At 59.0% G+C, this 21,482-nt stretch overlaps 2 protein-coding genes across 7 annotated transcripts in view; one reads left to right on the forward strand and one right to left on the reverse strand.

Moving 5' to 3' along the window:
* The window catches only part of GNG7 (G protein subunit gamma 7), a 50,274-nt gene extending 34,537 nt beyond the window's left edge, over positions 1-15,737 (forward strand). For 5 of the 6 annotated variants that reach the window (XM_065858152.2, XM_065858150.2, XM_065858147.2 and 2 more), the window contains 2 exons: positions 11,778-11,896; positions 12,495-15,737. In XM_065858152.2, the coding sequence (XP_065714224.1) occupies positions 11,816-11,896; positions 12,495-12,620 (207 nt within the window). In that variant the 5' untranslated portion in view covers positions 11,778-11,815 and the 3' untranslated portion in view covers positions 12,621-15,737. Of the gene's footprint in view, positions 1-4,364; positions 4,525-11,777; positions 11,897-12,494 lie in introns of those variants that run through there. The other variant, XM_065858151.2, reaches the window with a different exon arrangement.
* Positions 15,738-18,953: 3,216 nt separating this feature from the next.
* GADD45B (growth arrest and DNA damage inducible beta) lies at positions 18,954-20,635 on the reverse strand. The gene is made up of 4 exons (XM_065858384.2): positions 20,417-20,635; positions 20,227-20,328; positions 19,772-19,985; positions 18,954-19,624 (listed from the first exon to the last, which is right to left on the reverse strand). The coding sequence occupies exons 1-4, from the start codon at positions 20,452-20,454 to the stop codon at positions 19,511-19,513; spliced, it is 468 nt and encodes a 155-aa protein (XP_065714456.1). The 5' UTR covers positions 20,455-20,635; the 3' UTR covers positions 18,954-19,510.
* Between the last annotated feature and the right edge of the window lie 847 nt (positions 20,636-21,482).

The following is a 21,482-nucleotide window of genomic DNA, read 5'->3' on the forward strand; positions in this document are numbered from 1 at the left end:
GCGTACGTGTCTTTTTGGACCACGTTTAAAAGCACTTTTGTCCCTGTTATGTAAACGCTCTCTAAAGGGAACGAGTTGCAATGGTCTGGGTGGGCAGGCCTGGACCCGGCATCGCCCGCCTGAGGTGGAACAGCCTAATACTGGTTTTAACTAAACCCCATTGCAGTTGGGTCTGGGTTTAAAGGGGAAGACTGGGCTGACTGCTCCTGTTTCTTCTTGGCCACAAAGGGAAGGTTCTGATGGACGAAGTGAGATCCCCTGGTTGCTTTAGCTTAGGGGGACAGTTAAACTCTCGCTGGTTTTGAGGCCGATTTGGTTGCCGTTGTGCAGAAGCAAAGCTTTGCCTGTTACTTTCTTTTGGTTTCAAGGCACATTCATAACTTTTCTTTAAGTGAGTTCATATAGAAATGGGGGCTAAGGCAGAACCGTGCTCCTTGTCCAGCGCACGAATAGAAACGGAGGGCGAAAAGCCCCATTGGGTGATTCTCAGCGTTTCGGTAAAGGGTTGAATTTGCAGCCCCTGGACTCAGACACATCAGGGTGAGCAGAGAACGGCGGCACCCGCACAACAGCAGCCGCTTCACACCATGAATCCGGGCCAGCGGGATGTTTTCCATCTCTTTATTTTTCCTGACCTGCAGTAGATGATCTTTTGAACACATTTTCTAAACAGAAGCACCAGCCCAATGAAAACAGGGAGGCAAAGGTCGCCCGAGACCCGAAGGCAAAGAGCTCACGTGCCCTGTGGTCCAGCCCTTCCAGCGGGGTGTAGACTCCTTTTATAGCCGCTCTGCCCCGCTGGCGGCCGGCGGCTCTGAGCTCAGGGCTGAACCGCTGCCAGCCCAGCGTGACTGCGCTTCCTGCGACACACACAAAAGAAACGACCTCCTGCTTCCCCTCCCGGCCGATTCCAGCCCCGGCGGAGGAGTCGCTCCTTGTTGCAAACCCTCACATGACGCTGCAATCACGGGTTGTTACCAAAAGAGCCGGGTTTGCGTGAAAACCGCGGTCACGTGGAGATACTGCCCTTTTCTCTTAGGGTGATCGCTTTGGTGGCTGAAACAAGTGCAGCAACAGCCGTGGGGCTGATGAAACCCTGGGTTTTGGAACCGCTTTGGGTTTTGATTGCCTTGTGGAGGGAGGGGACCCCCCCCCCAGCATCATTTTTGCCTCTCTAGCTGCATCAGTAACAAAAACAAGATGACTAGAGAAAGTCACAGGACTCTTTTCAGTCTGTTTGCTGGCTGTGTGAGGAAAGGGGGAGTATTTACACTCATGTGATGTCTCTGCTGCAAAAGGTCACGCACATTTCCAATGTCTAAAAGTCTCTTTTAGAGGCAGGAGCTGGCAGTGATGAGCATCCCTGAGCGGTCCAGTGTCACACAGCATCGCTGGAACCGCTAATTATCTCTGAAGCAAGTAGTTAAGAACATAAGATTTGCTTAGCACCGACCCATAGCGTGTGATTTTGTCACAGGCCTGGATGTTCCCAGTGTAGGTGGGATTCCTTGTGAAGATGACCACAGTGGGTTTCTGCGCCTTGTTCGCAATAGGGCGCTAATTGCTGGGGGGGTCGGAGGATTTGGGGTTCGCATTGGTAAAAAATGAATGTATTTAGCGCAGTTCGCTGCAGGACTCCCCGGGGTCGGTGGAAACGGCGCTTTCCTCCCGTTCCAGCGCTCGCCCGCTGTCTGGACACATCGCCCGTGGCCGGCCAGCCGTGTTACTCCATCCCTGTTGCAATATTGAACTTGCTTTAGCAACAGCGCGTCTGGGCGCTGCGTTTCGCGGGGCACACGGTTGCCTGGGTTCCTTGGTGGCACCGTTGTGTCTCGAGAGGCTTTTGTACCCTCGGTCTCTCTCCTGTGAAACCCCAGTGCTGTTCACAAGCTCCTTCGCATCTTTCCGCTTGACTCCGTAGGAAAAGCAGCCCCTGGGTGTTTCATACCGGAGTTTGTTGCAGCTTGGAAAGGCATTTTTGAGCTCTCACCGCAGACACGGCCGCACCTGATTTCTTCGCTGACTCAAGACGCAACTGCTATCAACCAAATTCAGGTTTTTAAAGCTGCGCTTGTGCTTATTTTGCTGCTCGCATCCTCCCCCCGAGAGGGTTTGCTATGAGTAACCTCACCCGCAGCCCTGCAGGCTCTTGCTGCAGGAGCAGAGAGCGTTTGCAGAACCAGCAGCAGCAAAGCTTTGGTGGTGAAGCCAGCAGGTGCGACCCAGATGTGTCCAGAGCAGAGCTTTCCACGTGGTTATCCGCATAATCACGGTTTAAAGCAAAGGAGAATATTCACACGAGCGGCTGACACCAAAGATCCATTTGTGAACCTGGCGAACCGGCTCTGCTGTGCTTTCACCAGCCAACGCCAGTCGATGGCTCCGGCTCCGCTGGTTGAAATGTGCTAAAAATTGTGTTAAGAAATGTGCTCTGAAGGGCTCCAGGGTGGTGTCTGGATGCTGTGACACCTGGGGACGGAGCGACGGGGAATCCAACACAAAGCGGTTGCGTTTGCACGGGCCGGGGGTTGATTCCTGCCCTTGCTTTGCAGAGCAGAGGTAGCGGTTCCTGCTGTTATGGTTTCAACCACCCTTGTTCTCAGTTTAGGTGAAGATCACACAGTGTTTTGAAACGGGACAGACTGAAAACAAATAAAAAGAGCAAAACTTCTCCACGCAGCGATGATTCAAACACCCTCGGGCCAACCTTGCGAACGCTCTCTGTTTAATAATGCGCCTTCAGAAAGGCTTTGGGAACAGGTAAAGCGTCAAGCGATGCTGCGACAGCTGAAAATAGGCTGCGATTGATTGATTGGCTTTCTTTGGAAGCTGCTCGAGACCCGGATCGGTCTGTCCCGTCGCACACGCGAGGCTGAGGCGCTTTGGGCTGTGGTTTCGCGGTGCCCTGTGCTGCACCGATGCGCTTCAGCAGCCTCAGCGCTTCTCTTGTTTGCTCAGCGTCGGCTGGGCTGTCACGCAGGGATCTCTTATCTCCCCGCGCTCCAACAGGAGGGATCTCACGTCTCAGTAAATATTTTTACCATAACCTGTTGTTTCTCCAAGCCTGATGGTTGCAAACACTCCCCTTGTGCACACATGGGAATGGAAGCGAATCCAAAGCAGGTTGATTCCCATAGCCTTGCAGGGCACCCCGCTGCTCATTACTGTGAGTTTTGACTTGCAGAGAGGGCACTCAAGGGGGGGATTTCACCTCGGACTCGTCGCTTGCAGGAAAAAGCCTCAAAGGGAATAAATCAACCTCAAATTCTGATCTGAAGCTCAGCAATAAGAGTGACACTGGATGGCCTGATCCCTCAGCGTGGGTGGCTCGATGTCCTTGGGGCTGCAGTCGGGAAAGGGCTCGATGTGCGCATATAAAACTCATAGAAGTTTAAATGATGGTGAGTTCAGCTCCCAGGCTTATTCATGGGCCTGTGGGCCCAGACGTCTGGTCGGGAGGAATCGCTCCTCTGGTCATCGCAGCTCCATCCAGCATCACCGACAGCGATGCCGCCAGGGTCAGCCGTTTGCTTTAGCGGGGCTCCAAGGCTGTTTAGAGCCGCTTTGAAATGGGATCTGAATGCACGCAGGTATAATAGCTGCAGTGTAACGAACAAACCCTGTTTCTTTTTCCATAAACACCAAAAAAAATCTAGCTGAGGGGCATATTGTGCCGGGAAGGTTCCTCTCGGCCGCGTTACCCCGTTATTCACCATTCCCACAATGGGGATATTGTAGCTTGTGGTTCTGATGTAATCCCCACCAAACGCTCTCTCCACAATGAAAACTCCAAGTTATTTGCACCCAACCTCCGTGTCCTTTGCGTCCCCTGCGCTCAGAGCCGCGCTGGCTCAGCACCACCAACCCGCACCCTGCTGAATAGAGGCTAAAACCGGCACAATGCTCCTAACAAAGGCCGCTCCTCAGTGTTTGCCTCGAGTTCTTATTTTAGGGTTTTCTTGTCATCTCCCTTCGCTTCCACGTGGCTGACTCGCTTGCTAAACACGGCGATCCTATTTTGGGGGAGAAGCGAAGTAAGTTGGACACAATGAAAAGCCAAAGTGTGTGCACAGATTGCAGGCAGAGGCGGCTCCAAGCCTGTGTGGCACAGGAAAAGCTTTACCGTTCAGGAGCCTCAGGAAAGAGACTTATTCCTGCGATAACTTTTAAGGGATGGAATTTCATCTGGGCTTGAGAGCGTAGATATGTCAGGGATTTGTTTCTTTTAATAGCCGTGCGTTCCTGACGGGGAAATTCTCTGCTGCTTTCTCCACCAAAACACGGCGGCTCTGCCAGCTGACTCAGCCCCGTGCCCTCAGCGCTGCTTTCCTTCTTTTTCCCATATAAAAGAGCCCGGTGTCTCCTTTTTTCCATTTCCAGCGCTGTCTGGTTTGGGGCCTCCCAGGTAGAAAGTGGAGTTTTGCTCTTAAACTGCGCTGAAAACCTCGAGAAAGCGCAGTGATAAAGGAGGAGATGGCGTGGACGCAAACATGAGTGACTAAAGGGTTTCTGCTTTAAAACCAGGTGGGTTTTGTGGTTTTGGGGTGACCGTCCGCTCCCCCGCTCGCAGTGGGAGGCGCGAGCGTCGCGTCTGCGCGGCATTTAACGCCGGGATGGCGTTTGGGGTTTGCTGGGGGGTGGATGTGGCTGCTGAGTCACAGGGATCTCCCTCCTGGGTGTTTGCTGATCTGGAGACAAATCACAAGTCATTTCAGAACCTTCCCGCCCACTCGCTCAGCCGGGTCCTGCCCCGCGCCCCGAAATCTGCTCATTTCACCCTGAACTAAGGTTTGCTACGAGGCCGATAGATCCACGGCGCGGCCGGCACAGCCTTTGTGAACAGTTAAACATCCCCAGCCCGTTTTGATGCCTTGAGCGCTGGTGCTCGCAGTGTTTCCCAGCTCGGACCGAGGGGAAATTCGCAGGACGCTTGGTGATATCCAGCCTAAACTTCCCTTGCTTTTATCTCCTTCTATAACTTAATATTCCTGTGCCGCCACGCAGCCCGGCTTCCTGCTTAGTCTCTGGTGAACGTGGAGCTGCTCTCAAGCCCAAAGTCCAGCCAGGGCGTCCAGATTTAGTGCTCGGTCTGCCCACTAAAACCAGTAAAGTCGGTACGTCCCTCCAGGCCACGGCTGAAGACACAAACCCAAGTTGGAATTGGCATCCTCTGGATGCAAGGACCTGGATGCTTCTCCCTAATCACTTCCAAAATGATTGCACATGGAAATAGCAACTTAACAGCAAAAGCATACAGGAGGACTCATCCTTTTCCCTGCTTTTCCTGGGGTTGGTGTGTGGTGATGCGGGTTTGGAGCTGAGCTCTGTGCTTCCCACGCAGGACCCGCAAGAACGGACCCATGTATCTTTGGTTTTGCTGTTATTGACCGATCCTAACTTTGTTTGCATGGAGCAGAAGCGCAGGAAGGATGAGTGGGGAAGGATGAGCACGGAGCAGCCGTTGCGGTGCAAAGTCTGATTTATTCACCACCCTCAACCCGTAACACCCTCGAGCACCTCGGTTGAATTCTATGGCAAAGTGTTTGTTATGGATCTGGCCGAGGGCACCGGGTAACAACCGATGGCAATACCTTTGCACCGGAATGTGCCGCGGTGACTCAGGGCTCGGAGGTGGTTGGGGTGTCATTGCCCCACGTCTCCACCCACCAAAGGTGTGGAGAAACTGCACAGAACGGGGAGTTTGAAGCCAACCCGACCACACCAGCCTGAGCTGATGGGGGCTCGGGCTGCCCTGCAAACAAGGGCTGCGGGATTTCACGCTCGCTCAGCCAGGTAATCACTGCCTTTAATGGGAAGGAAATGAAGCTGCATGTCCCCGGGGATGCTCTGTCCTTCCAAAACCCTTGGCTGGTTGAAACGAGAGCATTTGAAGACACAAAATATTGAAGCAATTAATGCAGATGGAGCTGCGTCCGAGACGCGTGTCCTCTCTCCTGCTGCCGTGCCGTCCTTTGCATCCTTTGCAAAGCCCCCCCGAAATTCAGGCTGCGAACCCCGGAGACTCAGTTTGCAGTAAAAATGATTCCTCACCCACATTGTGCAAAAAGCAAATTCACTTCTGTGGCACGATATAAAAAGCCACCAAAGTTCCAATACGGTTTCCACCTGGAAACGGGCAGCTGGAGATAGCGGAGCTGCGGGAAAAATAACCCCCAAAAAACCAGATTGCTCCCGGTGTGGACTTGAAATTGAGGATAAGAGTGCTTGGTTTAGTAATGATGTAATTTTAAGCTTGCACTATATTAAAAGTGGGCTGGAGCACAAGGCACAAGCTCCGCAGGGTCTGTCCCTGCTGGTGGGTGCAGGAGGGACATGAAGTGTCTTCAAATCCGTGGCCTCGTTACAACCTGTGAAGGACATTTTGCAAATCTAAAGGAGCTTATGGGCCCTTCATTGCCTTGTTTACTGCTCCGGTAAAAGGCTTTGGCGTCCCTGCGCTCTCCTGTGCTCAGCTGGAGCCGCAGGTGCTGCAGAACAGGGTGTGGAGAATAAACCCGGTGGTTTCAACACCAAAATGTGGAGAAACCCTTGGCCACAGTGAAACCGGTGCCTCTTTATGGAGCAGGCAGAGCTCTCCCAAGGGTTGTCCCACGCCATGGAAATCTGGAGGTCTTAAGGAGGGGGGAAAAGAAGGCAAAAATTGCTGTACTCAGGCAAAAATTGAATAGCTCATTCAGCTGCTCAGCTACTGATGCAGGAAGTGTAAAAGAAAAATGGAGCCGGCTTTGTTCTGCCCAGACAAGGAGTAAATGCCGTCACCCTAACAGCCTTTTTCTGTTCCAAAAAAGCATGAGGTCATCGCCGAAAGCAGAAACCAACGCGCGGGTTTGCGCTGGGTTACCAGCCCCAGGCTCCCCCTTGTCCCCCCTTTCCCGGCCCCTCGTGTGGGCTGCAGGACCAGGTTTTGCGCACCGTGCTGGCTCCGGTTTGGTGTTTTGTGGGGTGTTTGCCCTCCCCGCGTGCCGTCCCGCACCAAAACGCTGCTGGAGTGGTTTGGTTAAGGCTGGATTCAGGTTTGCATCCTCTGACCATCTCCTGCATCCCCAGGGTACCCGGCACCCCGTCCCCTTGGGATGTTGGGGTGCCTGGAGGATGCTGCTGCATCTCCAAGCCACAGTTTGCCCCAAATGGTCCCGCCGGTGCTTTCCGTCGAGCGCGGGGACACCCAGAAGCACCAATGTCATTGCTTTTTATTTTATCAGAGAGGGGGAAGACAAATAACTCGGGCAGTTACTCAGATGTTGGCTTGTTTATGTAGCCTGCTGGGAGCGGCTGCTTCCAGCTATGAGAAGTATGGCAAGAATTCCCAAACGAGAGGGGTCGGTGCATATTTCTGGCCTGGCGTCACCGGCGCGCTTCCTGCCGGCCCAGAGGCTGCGGGGGGAGCGCAGGTGGCACCGCTTTGTCCCCGAGCCCGCGCTCGGTGCCGCCGTGGGGAGGTTTGGTTCCTCTGGCACGGTGCAGCTCGCGGGCGTGCTAAGGCAAGCCCGGTTTCCTGGTGCGGTGCCATGCCGAGGGTGGCGGTTTCATCCCCGTGACCTGGATCATCTTGGGATATTTCAGTGCCGAGGACAGGGTGGGACAAAGGGTCCTCGGGGTGGGATGAAGGGTCCCTGGGGTGGGACGAAGGGTCCCTCCGTGCAACTCGTGGGATGTCACAAAGCGTAGAGCCCCGTCCTGCAGCCACCCTGCCCTGTGCCGCGGGGCCACCGGGTCCCTCGGCTCCCAGTGGAGCCGCAGCCGCAGCCGGGACAGGGTGGGGACACGGCTGGAGGGGACGGTGCTGGGATGCTCGGCGGAGGAGGCGGCTGCTTCAACCCGGAGCCACTGCTGAGTCACGGCGCGTCAGAGCCAGCGCTGCTGTCACCGCTGCTGTCACCGCTGCTGTCACCGCCGCTGACTCAAGAGCTGCGCTGCTTTGGGTTGATTTTTTTCATGTGTTTTGGTTGGTTTTGTCCCCACTAAAGCAGCCCGAGTCGCTACCTTGGCAGCGTAGCCGGTACACGGAGAATGAGGCGGTGACAAAGCAAACCTGTGCAGAACGGACTCGGTGACAAAGCAAACCTGTGCAGAACGGACTCGGTGACAAAGCAAACCTGTGCAGAACGGACTCGGTACGGACAGCACAAAGCAGCCCCATGTAAACGCACTCCATGTGTTCTCCTCACTGGAAACGTCGCTGCTGATGCTCGCGCTTGCTAAACACCAAAATACCTTCTTTGCTGAAGCATATGAAGAATGCAAACACAACAAATTGCTTTTGTAACACTGTGATCCTTTCAATTCTTTTAACGGCGAGGGCGTTTGTGGTGGTTCTCGAGTCCGAGACGGGGCCGGTGCAGGACTCAGGAGCATCCTGACCCGCTTTTGGTTCATAACACGCAAACCAGTTTAAAACAGCAAATCCTGATCGTTCCAGAAGTGATCCCAACGGAACTGTTGGGACTCTGTCCTGAAATAGGCACGAGTGCTCACGGGATGTTTGCGCTGCAGCCAAATTGCAACTCGGGACTCGTTTGCTTCACTCTCGAGTCTCCTTTGCCCCACGTCTGCACTCCCGGCTCCTCGGTTCCTTGCTGCAAGGTTTCGTAACCCGCCCTCGCTGCTGCTTTTGTTGGCATTGACCTTGAAACACCACTGCATAACAGATCATTGCCCGTGCTCTCTTTCTCTCTTAATTGTCATTTATTCCCAGAGGACGTGCACAGGACCTGGGTGTCCTGACCGTCCCTGTCTCCTGCAGCCTCCCCGTCCTTTCCCAAGTGCTAATTGCTTTAAAACATAACGACTGCAAAGGGGACAACGTGGCCGCGTCCTGCGTGTCACCCCGGTTCGCATCACGCACGCTTTGCTCTGTGTGGCTTTTATCCAAACAGTTATTTGCACGCCCGTGTTTTTATTTGCACGTCTGTGTAAGTCCGCAGAATTACATCAGCCTGGGACTGACCACCGTGTGCCAAGAGCCTGTGGCCAGGCTGGTGTCCCCAGGGCAGCCGGAGCCATGGGGACACCGTGGGGACACCATGGGGGCGGGAACACGGGCTGCACATCTGCAGCAGAAACACAAGCGCCTTAAGTAAGTTGCCTGATTCATCGGCCTTGTTCCATAAACAGGAAGCCGGGAAAGTACAAGCAGGTGATCTGGTGCTGCTGCAAACACGAATTCTATCTGATTGCTCGTGTTTTTCCCCCTCCAGCTGCCTGCGAACTCTTTATCCAGGTGAAGAATTGTTTGGTCAAAGAGGAGCGAACTGTTTGCAGTGGGGAGGTCTTTTGAGTTCATGACACAGATTTAGCAAGAGTTTAACTTTGAGCAGGAGCTTTTCCCCAGCTCAAAGTGGAGCGGGAGGGGAGCATCCTGCCCCAGGGACCAGCCGGTTTCCTTTTCCCCATTTCCACAGCTCCAGTCTTGATTTCACCAGCCCGTGTTGCCCTGGCTAACGGCTTCCAGGATTCGGGAGGCGGAGATTTCCGAATAACCCCACAGATTCGGGGAATCGCGGAGCCTGAGTGCCGGTCGGTGTTGCCAGCAGAGCCGAGCGCCGTTCGGGGATCGAGAAGTTCAGTGCGTGCTGCTGCCAAGCAAAACAACCCTGACGGCAACGGCGTGGTCTGGGAGGAACTCCCTTAATGTCTGAACAGAGGCGAGACGGCTCGGTTCTGCTGGGGTTTTGGATGGGGCAGACGCTCCCCGTTCCTCCCACCCAGTAAAGGTTCAGCAGCTGCTTTGAAGCTGCACATCAGGAGCCTCAGAGCGGCACAGACGGGGCGCAGGGGCACCCCGTGTTTCCTTGGGTTCCTTTTAGCCCCCAGCATCATCCAATGGTTTGCCAGTAGCAAATAAAACATGAGGGTGACCCTCCCGGAGCCGCGCGTGGTTGTGTTTAAACCGCATCCCCATCCACCAACAGCGCTTGCATGGGCAGGGAAACCTGTTCGCGTTCTTTCAGTCGCTGGGATGCATCCGGCAGGACGTTCTGCAGAAAAGGTTTCGTTTTTCCCCTCTTGTCGGCAAGTTTCTGTTTTTAATCAAAAAAAAAACAAACCCTGAAGAGTTCTGCTTAAGGGAAAAGAGAACTCGAAACAAAACCAGGAAATGCTCGGTTGGTGTCATCAGTTTGGAGCTCGTGGAAACGCTTGGCACGTGGTGGCGAAACGAAGAAAGGAACTCAACAGCAGAGTCAGTTATACTGTTAATTCTTTGCTGTTTTTCAGCGCTGGGGAACACTGGGGATCGTCCTCCATCCGTGCCCCAACGGGTGGCTGCTCTCGCATTGCTTATATTCACATAATTATTACATATGATGTTAGTTATAGTTGTTTAGTTTCTTACAATACACCTGTTAATTATTAGTTAAATAGAAACTAAGCACTCTGCTTCTAAACAATGCAACGCTTCATCTTCCGTCTCCCTCCTGCCGTGGAGGAGGATCTAAAACTCCCAAACCATCCCCTCGTTTTGCAGGTGGTCAGAAAGCGTTAATTGTGTCAGTTGGTTAATGACGGGTACATCTTTGGTAACTCAGTCGCAGTCTACATGAATTTGGCAGCTTCTCCTTGGCGGGGACGCAGTGCGTGACCCCGAGGTGCTGCACGGTGACACAGCGACGTGGTGCACGGTGACAGGGCAACATGGTGCACAGTGACACGGCGACGTGGTGCACTGAGACACGGCGACGTGGTGCACTGTGGCATGGCAACATGGTGCACAGTGACGCGGCAACGTGGTGCACGGTGACAGGGCAACATGGTGCACAGTGACACGGCGACGTGGTGCACAGTGACACGGCGACGTGGTGCACTGTGGCATGGCAACATGGTGCACAGTGACGCGGCGACGTGGTGCACGGTGACGCGGCGACGTGGTGCACAGTGACGCGGCGACGTGGTGCACGGTGACATGGCGACATGGTGCGCAGTGGCAGGGCAACATGGTGCACAGTGACACGGCGACGTGGTGCGCTGTGACATGGCAACATGGTGCACAGTGACACGGCGACGTGGTGCACGGTGACAGGGCGACATGGTGCACAGTGACACGGCGACGTGGTGCACGGTGACACGGCGACGTGGTGCACAGTGACACGGCAACATGGTGCACAGTGACACGGTGACGTCGTGCACTGTGACACGACGACGTGGTGCACAGTGACACGGCAACATGGTGCACAGTGACATGGTGACGTGGTGCACGGTGACACGGTGACGTGCACGGTGACACGGCGACATGGTGCACGGTGACACGGCGATGTGGTGCACAGTGACACGACGACGTGGTGCACTGTGACACGGCAACATGGTGCACAGTGGCACGGCAACATGGTGCACAGTGACATGGTGACGTGGTGCACGGTGACACGGTGACGTGCACGGTGACACGACAACGTGCACGATGACACGGCGACGTGGTGCACGGTGACACGGCAACATGGTGCACGGTGACACGGCAACATGGTGCACGGTGACACGGCGATGTGGTGCACAGTGACACGACGACGTGGTGCACAGTGACACAGCGACATGCACGGTGACACGGCAACATGGTGCACAGTGACACAGCGACATGGTGCGCTGTGACATGGCAACGTGGTGCACGGTGACACGGCGACGTGATGCACTGTGACACGGTGACGTGGTGCACGGTGACACGGCAGGTGACACGGCGATGTGGTGCACGGTGACACAGCGACGTGGTGCACAGTGACACAGTGGCCTCGTGCACAGCACCAACCCCTTGTCCCCTCCTTGTCGTGCAGGATTCTCGCGTGCTGGGGCCCGGAGCCGATGGCAAACGATGTCGACAACTAACAACATAGCGCAGGCCCGCAAGCTGGTGGAGCAGCTCCGCATTGAGGCCGGCATCGAGAGGATCAAGGTGAGCAGGACCCGCAGCGCTGGATGTCCCTAGGGGAGGGACCCGCTGCCCGAGGCCCCGCAGAGGCAGCGCTGCACATCTGGCCCTTCCAGATGTTCCACAGTTGCATCTGTAGGTCGCGTTTGCCTCCTGTGGACCCGCTGTTGGTTAATTCCAGCGGCGGGGGCCGGTGCTGGTGCGCGGAGCCGCCGTCCCCTCCCAGCCGTGATGTCCCCGCCGCTGCGGGCTCTCCCTTCCCAGAAAACAGCTTTGAACTAAAATAAGCAGAGCCTTAAGTAATAGTTTCGAAGAGTTTCAAAACCTCCGTTTTTAACATCAGAGGACGGCCGCTCTCAAGCAAGCTTTATTTTTCCTTTTCATCCCTTAAAACAAGGACAATAATATCTCCTTTTACATCTCTTGCTCTCGGCTTGGAGGCTTTTTTCCCATACTCACGGCTTGATTTATGTCAGACCTTAACCAACTCCTTTTTTATTCCATTTCCCCTTTTCATTTGTCATCATCTCCATCAAACTTCTCAGACATCAGGTTCTTCCTCCCCGCTCTGCGCTTTCACCCCGATATCCCCACTGACCTTCTGATTTCTCGCAACGTCCAGGTCTCCAAAGCGTCTTCGGAGCTCATGAATTACTGCGAGCAACATGCCAGGAACGACCCGCTGCTGGTTGGCGTCCCCGCTTCGGAGAACCCGTTTAAGGACAAAAAGCCGTGTATCATCCTATAGCTCTCCCGATCTCTCAGGCAGGGCGCCCTTCTCCACCCTCCGAAACCCGGCTCCGAACGTCCGGCCGCGCCGAGGGGTACACGCCAAGCCTTGGGTTCACATAGAACTTAAAGCTCAAAAAACAACAATCTTAAAAAATATTTAGGGAAGAGCTGCCTGCTCCTGGGCACGGAGAGGTGGTGGAATTTAAAAACAGGGTGGGGGGGGAAGAAAACAGGGTTGAGGGGTGGGGGGAGTATTTTTACCATTGGGAATTGGCAGCGGGGTGGTGGAGGCAGCGGGGGTTTTGTTGCGTTTGCCAAGGGGATGCGAGAGCTGAGCTTGGAGGAGCCTCCAGCGAAGCTTAAGTGGGTCTGATCCGATTAGTTTCCAATTAGCGAGGATTTGCTCTGTTTCTCGAGAGGGACAAGGGAGGGTGGAGGTGAGGAGCTGTTTGGTACCAAACTAGGACAGAGAAAGAGAAGAAACACAAAGCAAACCACAGCTGGAAATATCGCGAATGGCTGAGCTGAGGCCGGGGGGGGCACCGGGGGCATCTGTCCCCCTGCTCGGCTCCGCCGGGGCGCGGGGACGGCGCCGGCACCGCCGGGAAACGCTCCCCGGTGCCGCATCCACCGGCTGGGAGCGGCGTTAGGAACCCGGGGCTGGGGGTCGCTCCTGGGTTCCTCCCGTTGTCACCACTTGTTCCCAAGCGGGACCGGCCGGGGGGTGGGAAGGGACTTTCTGTTGTGCGGTGTCACCTGAGAAATCTTTCCCAATCGGCCTTTTGGGAGAGGCCACAAAACCCCCACATGGGCGGATTTACCAGCGTTTCCCAGGGAATCCGCTCCCCTAAACCCGACTGATTCGGGGAGGTGAGGGGAAGGCTGGGGAGGGAATGGTTGGCTTCCCATCCCTTGAAACGTGATTTAACCGCATTGTTCACGCTCGTGCCACGGATCGGAGCTCGGGGACGTCCCTCCGCGTCCCCCAGCGTCACCAGAGCTGCCGTCCCGGTGTCCTGCGGCGCCCGAGCGTCACTCACTGGGGACAAACAGGTCCTCTGGGTCAGGTCAAGGTGACAGAGCCCGTTTGTGTCCTGGGGCTCAACAGCTCCTCAGGGGACAGTTCCCGGTTATCCTGAGCCGGTGCTGGCGTCTGACACAGGTGGTGCCAACTTGCAGTTTGGGGAAGAGAAGGTAAAAAAGAACGAGAAAAACCCCACACCACAGCTGGCGTGAAATCCTGGGGATTTTCCCATTTCCCCAGCGCTTTGGGTTTGGTTCAAAATGCCACCATGGGCACAGCTACAGCCCTCGGGTCCGGCTTTCGGGAACACGCCGGCACGGCACCGGCGCTTTCTGTTTCAGCCGGAGGGAGGAACCCGACAGCCCATACCGGGAGCTGTGGGGGCTGCGACCGATGGAGCCGCTGGTCCCACAGGGCACCGGGAGGCTTTACCGGTTTTTGGAGGGTGATGCTGTTCCGAAGGTGCCGGCAAAACAGCGGGGTCACCGATCTGTCACCATCGCTATTTGTTAAGTACGCGGTCGCTCGCCTTTTTAAACAAAGTTGGAAAAAATGCCCCCGTTTTTAACACTAACGCAAACCGCGGCACCTCGCGGCTGCTCCCCCAGGGCCCGAGCGTGTTCAACCCCAAGATGTCACCCTGAGATGTCACCCTGGGATGTCGCCCCATCCCGGTGCAAACGCTGGTGCGGGTGCAGCCAAGGGAAGGGGTTTATTCCCCGTCCCGCACCGCGCTGAGCGCCCAGCAGCAGCAGGCGAAGCCTTTCTGTCCTTCCTTTCTTTTCCTTTCTTTCAATCTCTCACCCACCACAACCTGCGGCTCCGGGGCGCGCCGGGTTGTGCCGCAGCGGCGCTCGCTCTGCTCCGCCGCGGATTTCCCTCCATCCTCAAATCTCGTGCGGTTCCAGCCTTATTTTTCTACTCCAGATTGCTGATTCTTCCTCTACGTTAGAGACCAGCGCATGGTGCTATAGCCGGGGAGCCGCGGGGCGGCCGCAAAAACCTGCGCGACCACAACCGGCGACTTGGGAACCACTCGGGGACCCGGCAGGGGCTTCGGCCCCCAACCCGACACCGGGACCCCCGCCCGGGTGGGTGTCAGCCCCGGGATCACCACGGGGCAGCTCGTTGTACCGGTAAATACCGCGGGATGCTGCACCGGTAACACCGTGGGACGTCTCACCCGCTTGGTGCCGGTTCAGCATCTGGGAACATCTGGGGAACCCCCGGCACGGGGGGTCCTGCCGGTGGGTGCTGGTGTCTTTCAGTGGGTGACTCGTTAGGTGGGAAAACCCTTTTGGTTTTGGTTTATTGTTTGGTTCATCTTTTCCTCCTCGTCTGAGTAAATCAGCGCTCATCCCATAGGTGTTTTTGTATAGCATCAGTATCAGTGCGAATTACCGTAGTTGCTTGTACCTTGTTAGTGCGTTTGCCAAAAAAGAAAAGACAAAAAAAAAAAGCCACTTTTGGGGACTTTTTAAGCGCTCGCGCTGGCGGAGGGGGCGCGGGGGCCTCTCTGCGCTGCCACCGGCTCCACAAAGGCCTTTTTTTGGACGTCGACACAAACCCGTCTGGCGTTTCTTTTTAGCGTGCGGTGAGGCCAGTGCCAAAAATAGAAAAGAGGGAGGTTGAGAAAGCCAAGGGACAGAGGAAACGTCGCTTCTATTTAATTTTTCAGCCCGTTTTCCTTGTGTTCCCCTCCCTGTCCCGGGGGCCGTCCCGGCGCAGATCCCCCCTTGCCGAGCACTTAAAAAGTCAACTTTATTTGACAAAGTAAAGAAGAAACATAACGCGTTTACTTCATCGAACAGGAGCCACGTGTCCGATACTTTGCGCTCTTTCTTTTCCTCTCTGGTCTGTTATTATCATTTATTATTTGCCAAACTCTGATCTCATTGCCAAACGCAGCCCGGGGTTCGCGGCGCCCGTCTGGAGGGGCCATCGGTGTCCGTGGCGTTGGCTCCTTGTTGGCGTCTGCCTTCGCCCCCCCGGGTTTCATCGTTTCTGGTTGTGCCATAGGCCAATTTCTTGCACAAGTGTTTAATATTTTGTGGAATCGTTGTTAAGAAGTGAATTGATAACACAATTAAAAGGCTCACTTTTCATTTTGCCGGGTGTCCTGCACGCTCCGTCCTGGGGGGTACCCAGGAGGGGGTTCGTTATCGCTGGGTAACGACCGACCCTTCGCGTTGGGTTCGGACGGAACCTCCTCAGCCCATCCTGGGACCTCGGGGACCTCAGGGACCTCGGGGACCTTGGGGACCTTGGGGACGTCCACCCATCGCTTCCCAGCATCTCCCACCGGTGTCTGTGGCCTCACCGGAGCCACCAGCAGCATCTCCAGCGGGGACGGTGTCCCTGTCCCCTCCTGTGTTGGGACATAGAGCTCCCCCCCCCGCCACCATTGCACAGAAGCTCAAACTGCCCCAAATCCACCGCGAGTGGGGCAGGGATGTGCCAGGAGCTGCTCCCACCCGCCCGGCGCCGGCGCTGGCAGCGCGGCGAGGCCACCGGAGCCGCGGTGCCACGGAGCTAAAAATAACACGGCCTCCGGCGCGGGGCTATTTTTAGCTTCTATGCAGCTATAATTATCCGCCCTTGGCGTCGGGACCAGGGGAGCTGCTGGCACCACGCGCTGGGGCTGCAGGGATGTGACCGCGGTGGCCACGTAGGGACACGGGTCCCCCTGGCCCCGCCAGATGTGTCCCCCCCATCCCTGGCGACCCACGCAAGGGACAGTCCCGCTCTGAGCACAGGGATGCGGGGGCTCAGGGACACCCCCCACCCACCGCAGGGAATCCCTCGGTGTCCCCGCTGTGATGTGGGGGGATCCCCGGCCGTTCCCGTCCCGCCGTGACGCGGGGGCGCAGGGACACCCGCGACGCACTGGGACCTCGGCCGTGACGCTATGGGGTGGCTTCCTGCTCCGGCATCCGGCCCCCGCGGTGGGGGGGCCCTGCAGCCACCCCGGCTCTGTGCATCAGTTTCCCTCCCCAGGGCTGTTTGTCCAAGTCTGGAGCTGGAGAGGGAGCGAGATGCCCCAGGGGGACCCGCGGGGTCCTGGGTGGGCGATGGGACAGGCACCCCATGCCCTGGACCTCTGATATCCCCCCCAAGGTGGGTGCGGGGGCAGCTGGGGACAACCCATGGCTGGGACCGCCCCGCTGCAGCCGCCACCAAGACCAGACTTGTAAATCACCGGCGGCAGCCGCCCCGACGGGATCCAGCCCAACCCCGGCTGCCCACAGCCACCCCAGAGCCTGAAAGCGGCTCAGTGTGCCCCCCCATCCAAAACACCCCCACCCCTGACCCCCCTTAGTGGTCACCGGGGGGCCGCGGTGGCGCAGGCCACGGCTCTCACCAGCCAACCAAACCAGCCCAGGCCCCCCACTCCCATTGCGGGACCCCTTGCCCCGGTGCTGGGGGGGTCCAGCCATAGGTGGCCCCACTGGCGGTGACTCAGGGCCCCCCCAGACCCCTGGCCGCCCTCGGTGTCTGCGCTGGCCCTGGAAACTGCGGCTCAGCCGCCGGCACCGCGGTGACTCAGGCTGGGGGGGACACCACGGCTGGGGGGGGCGGGGAGCCCTGGGCGGGGGCTGCAGCAACGGGCCAGCAGTGGGGACATGGGGAGGGGTCCCCCCTGCCCCCCACTGCCTGTGGGTCCCATTGTCCCCCTCTGGTGGGTCCCTGGGGGGTCTCTGGGGTCCATGGTGGGGAGTCCTGGGGCAGCACTGCGGGGTTTAGGGGGCTCCTAAGCACCACAGGGGGGTCCCCACTGCAGGATCAGGCCCCCGGGGTGCAACACGCTGCTACCTGGGGGGCCCAGGGGGTCTGTGTGTCCATGGGGGGCACACAGGGACAATGTGGGGGGTGACGTGTGTGTGTGTGACCCGGCTCACATGGGGCGGCTCCATGGGGGGTTCCACATGTGCTCCAGGGTGGCTGCGGTGGGGGCTGCACCGTGGGTGTCCTGTGGGGCTGGGGGGACCTGGGGGTGTCACCCGTCCCACCCCCAGGCTGTGACTCAGCCTGGCCTGACACGCTCATCACATGGGTGGCTGTGCGGTGTGTCCCCCCCCAGGTGACACCGGGGGCAGGATTGGTGGCACTGTCACCAGGTCGGGGTCACCGGGGCCTCATGACCTGTGGGCTCACCAGTGAAATGAGTTTTGGGGAGGCTCAACCCGCCCTTTCCTTTCCACCTTTCCCTGGGTGCTTGGGGGGTTGACACCCATGGGTGTTCCCGAGGGGGCTGGGACGGGTCCCCAGTGGCCTCGGTGGCATCACACTCACGCCACTGTCCCTCTGTGCCCCAGTTTCCCTTGGCAGAGCCAGGAGGGCGCAGGGCACGTCCCCACGAGGTGACCACCCTGCGATGGCCACTGTGTCCCCAGCCAGGCGGGATGGTCACTGTGTCCCCGGGCAGGCTGGACACCATGTCCCAGCACGCTGGTGACAGCCACGGGGTTGACACCGACCACGGTCAGGACGGGGTGTCCCCAGGACAGAGCTGGGACTGTCACCCCGGGCTGGCACCGGGGCACCCAGCGATGTCACGAGTGCACACGTGTGTGTGTGCATGTGTGTACATGCATGTCCATGTGTGTGTGTGTGTGTGCACTGAGGGGGGGGGTCAGGCTGGGGCACAGGGGGGCCCTGAGCCTTCGGGTTTCATCATCCCACCCTCCGTGTCCCCAAACCCCCTGCGGGGGGGCGCTTGTGGGAGAAGAACCCAGGAGTCCGGGCACCCATCCTGGGGGGGTCCTTTAAGGGCGCAGGTGCCCGCGGTTTGGGGAGGGGTGGGTTTATTACCCCCTCCCCCCCCCCGTCACCCGGATGCAGGAGGACGGGGCCGATCGAAGCGAACCCCCGGGCCGTGGGAACCCGCAGCACCGGCTGGGTCCCGTTTCTCGGGGCGGGGGGATCCCCGGGCTGGGGGCGGGGGGGGTTTCCCGGCCCCGGGTGGGACGGTCTCGGTTCCCACGGCCGGGAGCCCGAGGGAGCTGCGGTTTCTGCGGGGGGGGGGGCGGGGAATGCTGGATCCCAAGATCCCATCTCAACCCCCACCCGGGGGGAAAAACACAACGCTGCGTCCCCCGGGGGGGCCGTGCCTCAGTTTCCCACGGCCCGGGGGCCATGCGTGGGGTCTTGGCCACGAGAGCTGCTTTTGGAGAAGGGAGGCGGGGGAATCTCCTCCCCCTGCGGCGTGGGGGGGCCAAACACGGGTGGGAACCGCCCCGGGGCCCCTCCCCACCCCGAAACCCGCCTGGGAGCGGCTGGTCCCGCCGCCCGTGGGAGCGTCTCCGGCAGGAACGCAGACACCGGGCAGTTCACACATTTTATTGCAAATAATCATATATTTTTCTTCAATCGGTATAAGAATAGACTCTGGAATAGACTCAGATCCGGGTCTCCAAGTGGCTTGAGTGCAAAAACTGGCACTGCAGTACAAGTCCGTCGCCGCAGCCCATAATTTATCCCTTGCAAAAGCAGCAGGTTTGCACAAAGGCTCCGTGCGCTGCAGTCCCGGCGGCTCTCGAGTCACTGATGCCGCAAAAAACCAAACCAAAACCAGGCTCCACGTCCTCCCCGCGCTGCGCAGCGCCCGTCCCGGGCCGCCTCGGCGCGCTCCCCGCGGCCACACGCGGCTCCTCGTCCCGGTGCGCTCGGCCAGCGTCCCACCGGCCCCCGCCGGCCGCGGCTCCGCCTCCCGCCGTGCCCACCGCTGCGCCCGGGCGCTCCTTCCTCGTCTCCGGTTCAAAAGTAAAACTAAAGTCGGTGGGTGTTTGGGTTTGTGGTGTTTAACTGGCCGTTTTCTCCTTCTTCTCGCTGTTTTAACTCTTTATTCCTCCTCCTTCAGGCCCAGCCGGGCGCGGCGGCGATCACCGCTCCTGCAGACAGACGTACGGCACCCACTGGTTCTTGTCGCGGCTCTCGGCGCAGTAACTCGCCACCTCGGCCAGCCCTTGGCTCTTCCAGGCGTCCGTGTGCGGGTTCTGGGGAGCAGAAACACGCGGTTAGCGCCGCCGGCACCGCGACACGTGGCTCTGAGTGTGTGTCCCCCGCCGCCACCAACGCCCCGTCCTCGGCGCGGTGACTCACGGGGCCGCCGGTGCGTGGCCGCGCATCACCGGCCCACTCACCGTGACTAAGAGGCAGTGCAGGTCGCGGGGCTCGGCGCCCGGCTCGGGCTCGCCCAGGATGGCTGCCAAGCGCTGCATGCCCGAGACGCGCAGGATGTGGATGTCATTGTCACAGCAGAAAGCCTGGATGAGGGTGAAGTGGATCTGCAGGGCGATGTCGCCTTCGTCCTCCTCGTCGGTGGCCAGCAGGCACAGCACCACGCTGTCGGGGTCCCTGAGGGCGCAACGGGGCGTTAGCGGGGGGGGACGAGGGGTTGTCACACACTCTGTGTCACCCGGGCCACCCCCCTGCACAAACCCTTTGCACAGAGCCCTGTGCTAACTCCAATCCTGGGTGCACCCCCAAACATGCAAACTGTGCAGGTGCTGCCCGGAACCCCCCGATAGACACCCCTGCCCCGACAAACAGAGACAGACAGACAGACTGACAGACAGACAGCCCCCGGGATACTCACACGTTCATGAGCTTGGCGGACTCGTACACCCCCACCGTGAGCCGGTCCTGCCGCTGCGCCGCCACCAGCACCCGCTCCACCGCCTCGCTCACCGCCTGCATCCTACCGGGGACGGGGGAACAGCCGGTGAGCAGCGCGACAACCACAGATCCCCCCCGCACCCCGCTGTCCCCGGGGCTGTCGCACTCACTTGCTGCTGTCGCAGGGCACCAGCTCCTCCAGGGTCATGGTGCAATTGTAATCCGGGGCGGGAGCCCAAGGACCGCGGGTTCCGCGGGATGGAGGCAAATCCCAAGAGCGATAATCCCGAGAGTGGCGGCGGTTCTGTCGCGGTTCTGTCGCGATGTTGTCGCGCTACCCGTTCCCGTCCCAACGTCTCAGCTCCGCGATCGTTCTGAGTCCCGCGGCGAATCCGGCGCCACCTTTTATAGCCTCCCGCCGAGGGGCGGGGCGTCCCGCGGCGCCCCCGCGGCGTCCATTGGCTGGCCCGGCACCAAGAGACGGACGGGCGTCCCGGTGATTGGACGCCGCCGGCGGGTCCCACGTGGGGATGAGCCGGTGCGGGGAAACCCCCGCCCAGAAACTGTGACCCCCCCGCGCCGGGAGCGGGAACCGGGAGCAGCAGCGGGGGTGGGGAATCGGTTCCTGCACCGGGGGGCTGACCATGGGCCGGGGAATCGCTCCGTGCACGGGGGCTGCAAGGGCGGGGGCCGTCCGTACAGCGGGGTCTGCACCGGCGTCTGTCCGGGCACCGGGGGGTGCACCGGGGGTCCGGTTGTGCACCAGGGTTTGCACCGGGGATTCGGTCCGTGCACCGGGTGGGGGGGTGCATCGGGGGTCCATCCGTGCACTGGGGGACTTTCCGTTACCGGCGGCGGCACCAGGGGGTCTGTCCGTGCACCGAAGGGTCTATGCGCACACCGGGGTCTATCTGCGCACCGGGGGTGCACCGGGGGGAGGCATTCGGTGCGCGGGGGCGGCCCGGTCCGTGCACCGGCAGTTGTACCGGGGGGTCGGAGCGCTCAAAGCGGGGGGAGCGGGGACACGCGCTGGGACCTCCGTGCAGTGGGGCCCGCGGCGGGGGGAGCGGGGCCGCGCTGCGGTGCTGGGGCGGGCGGCGGCTGCCGCCTACGGGGGAACGTGGGGCCGCTCACACGGCCCACCCACGGTGCTGCCCCCCCACGCGCGTACACCGGGGTTTCACACGTGGTGTCCCCGTCTCGGTCGCCCCGTCGCGGTCTCCGGGTCCCGCTGCG

The sequence above is a fragment of the Patagioenas fasciata genome, chromosome 27 (assembly GCF_037038585.1).
Source record: "Patagioenas fasciata isolate bPatFas1 chromosome 27, bPatFas1.hap1, whole genome shotgun sequence".
In the NCBI taxonomy this organism is placed as follows: Eukaryota; Metazoa; Chordata; class Aves; order Columbiformes; family Columbidae; genus Patagioenas; species Patagioenas fasciata.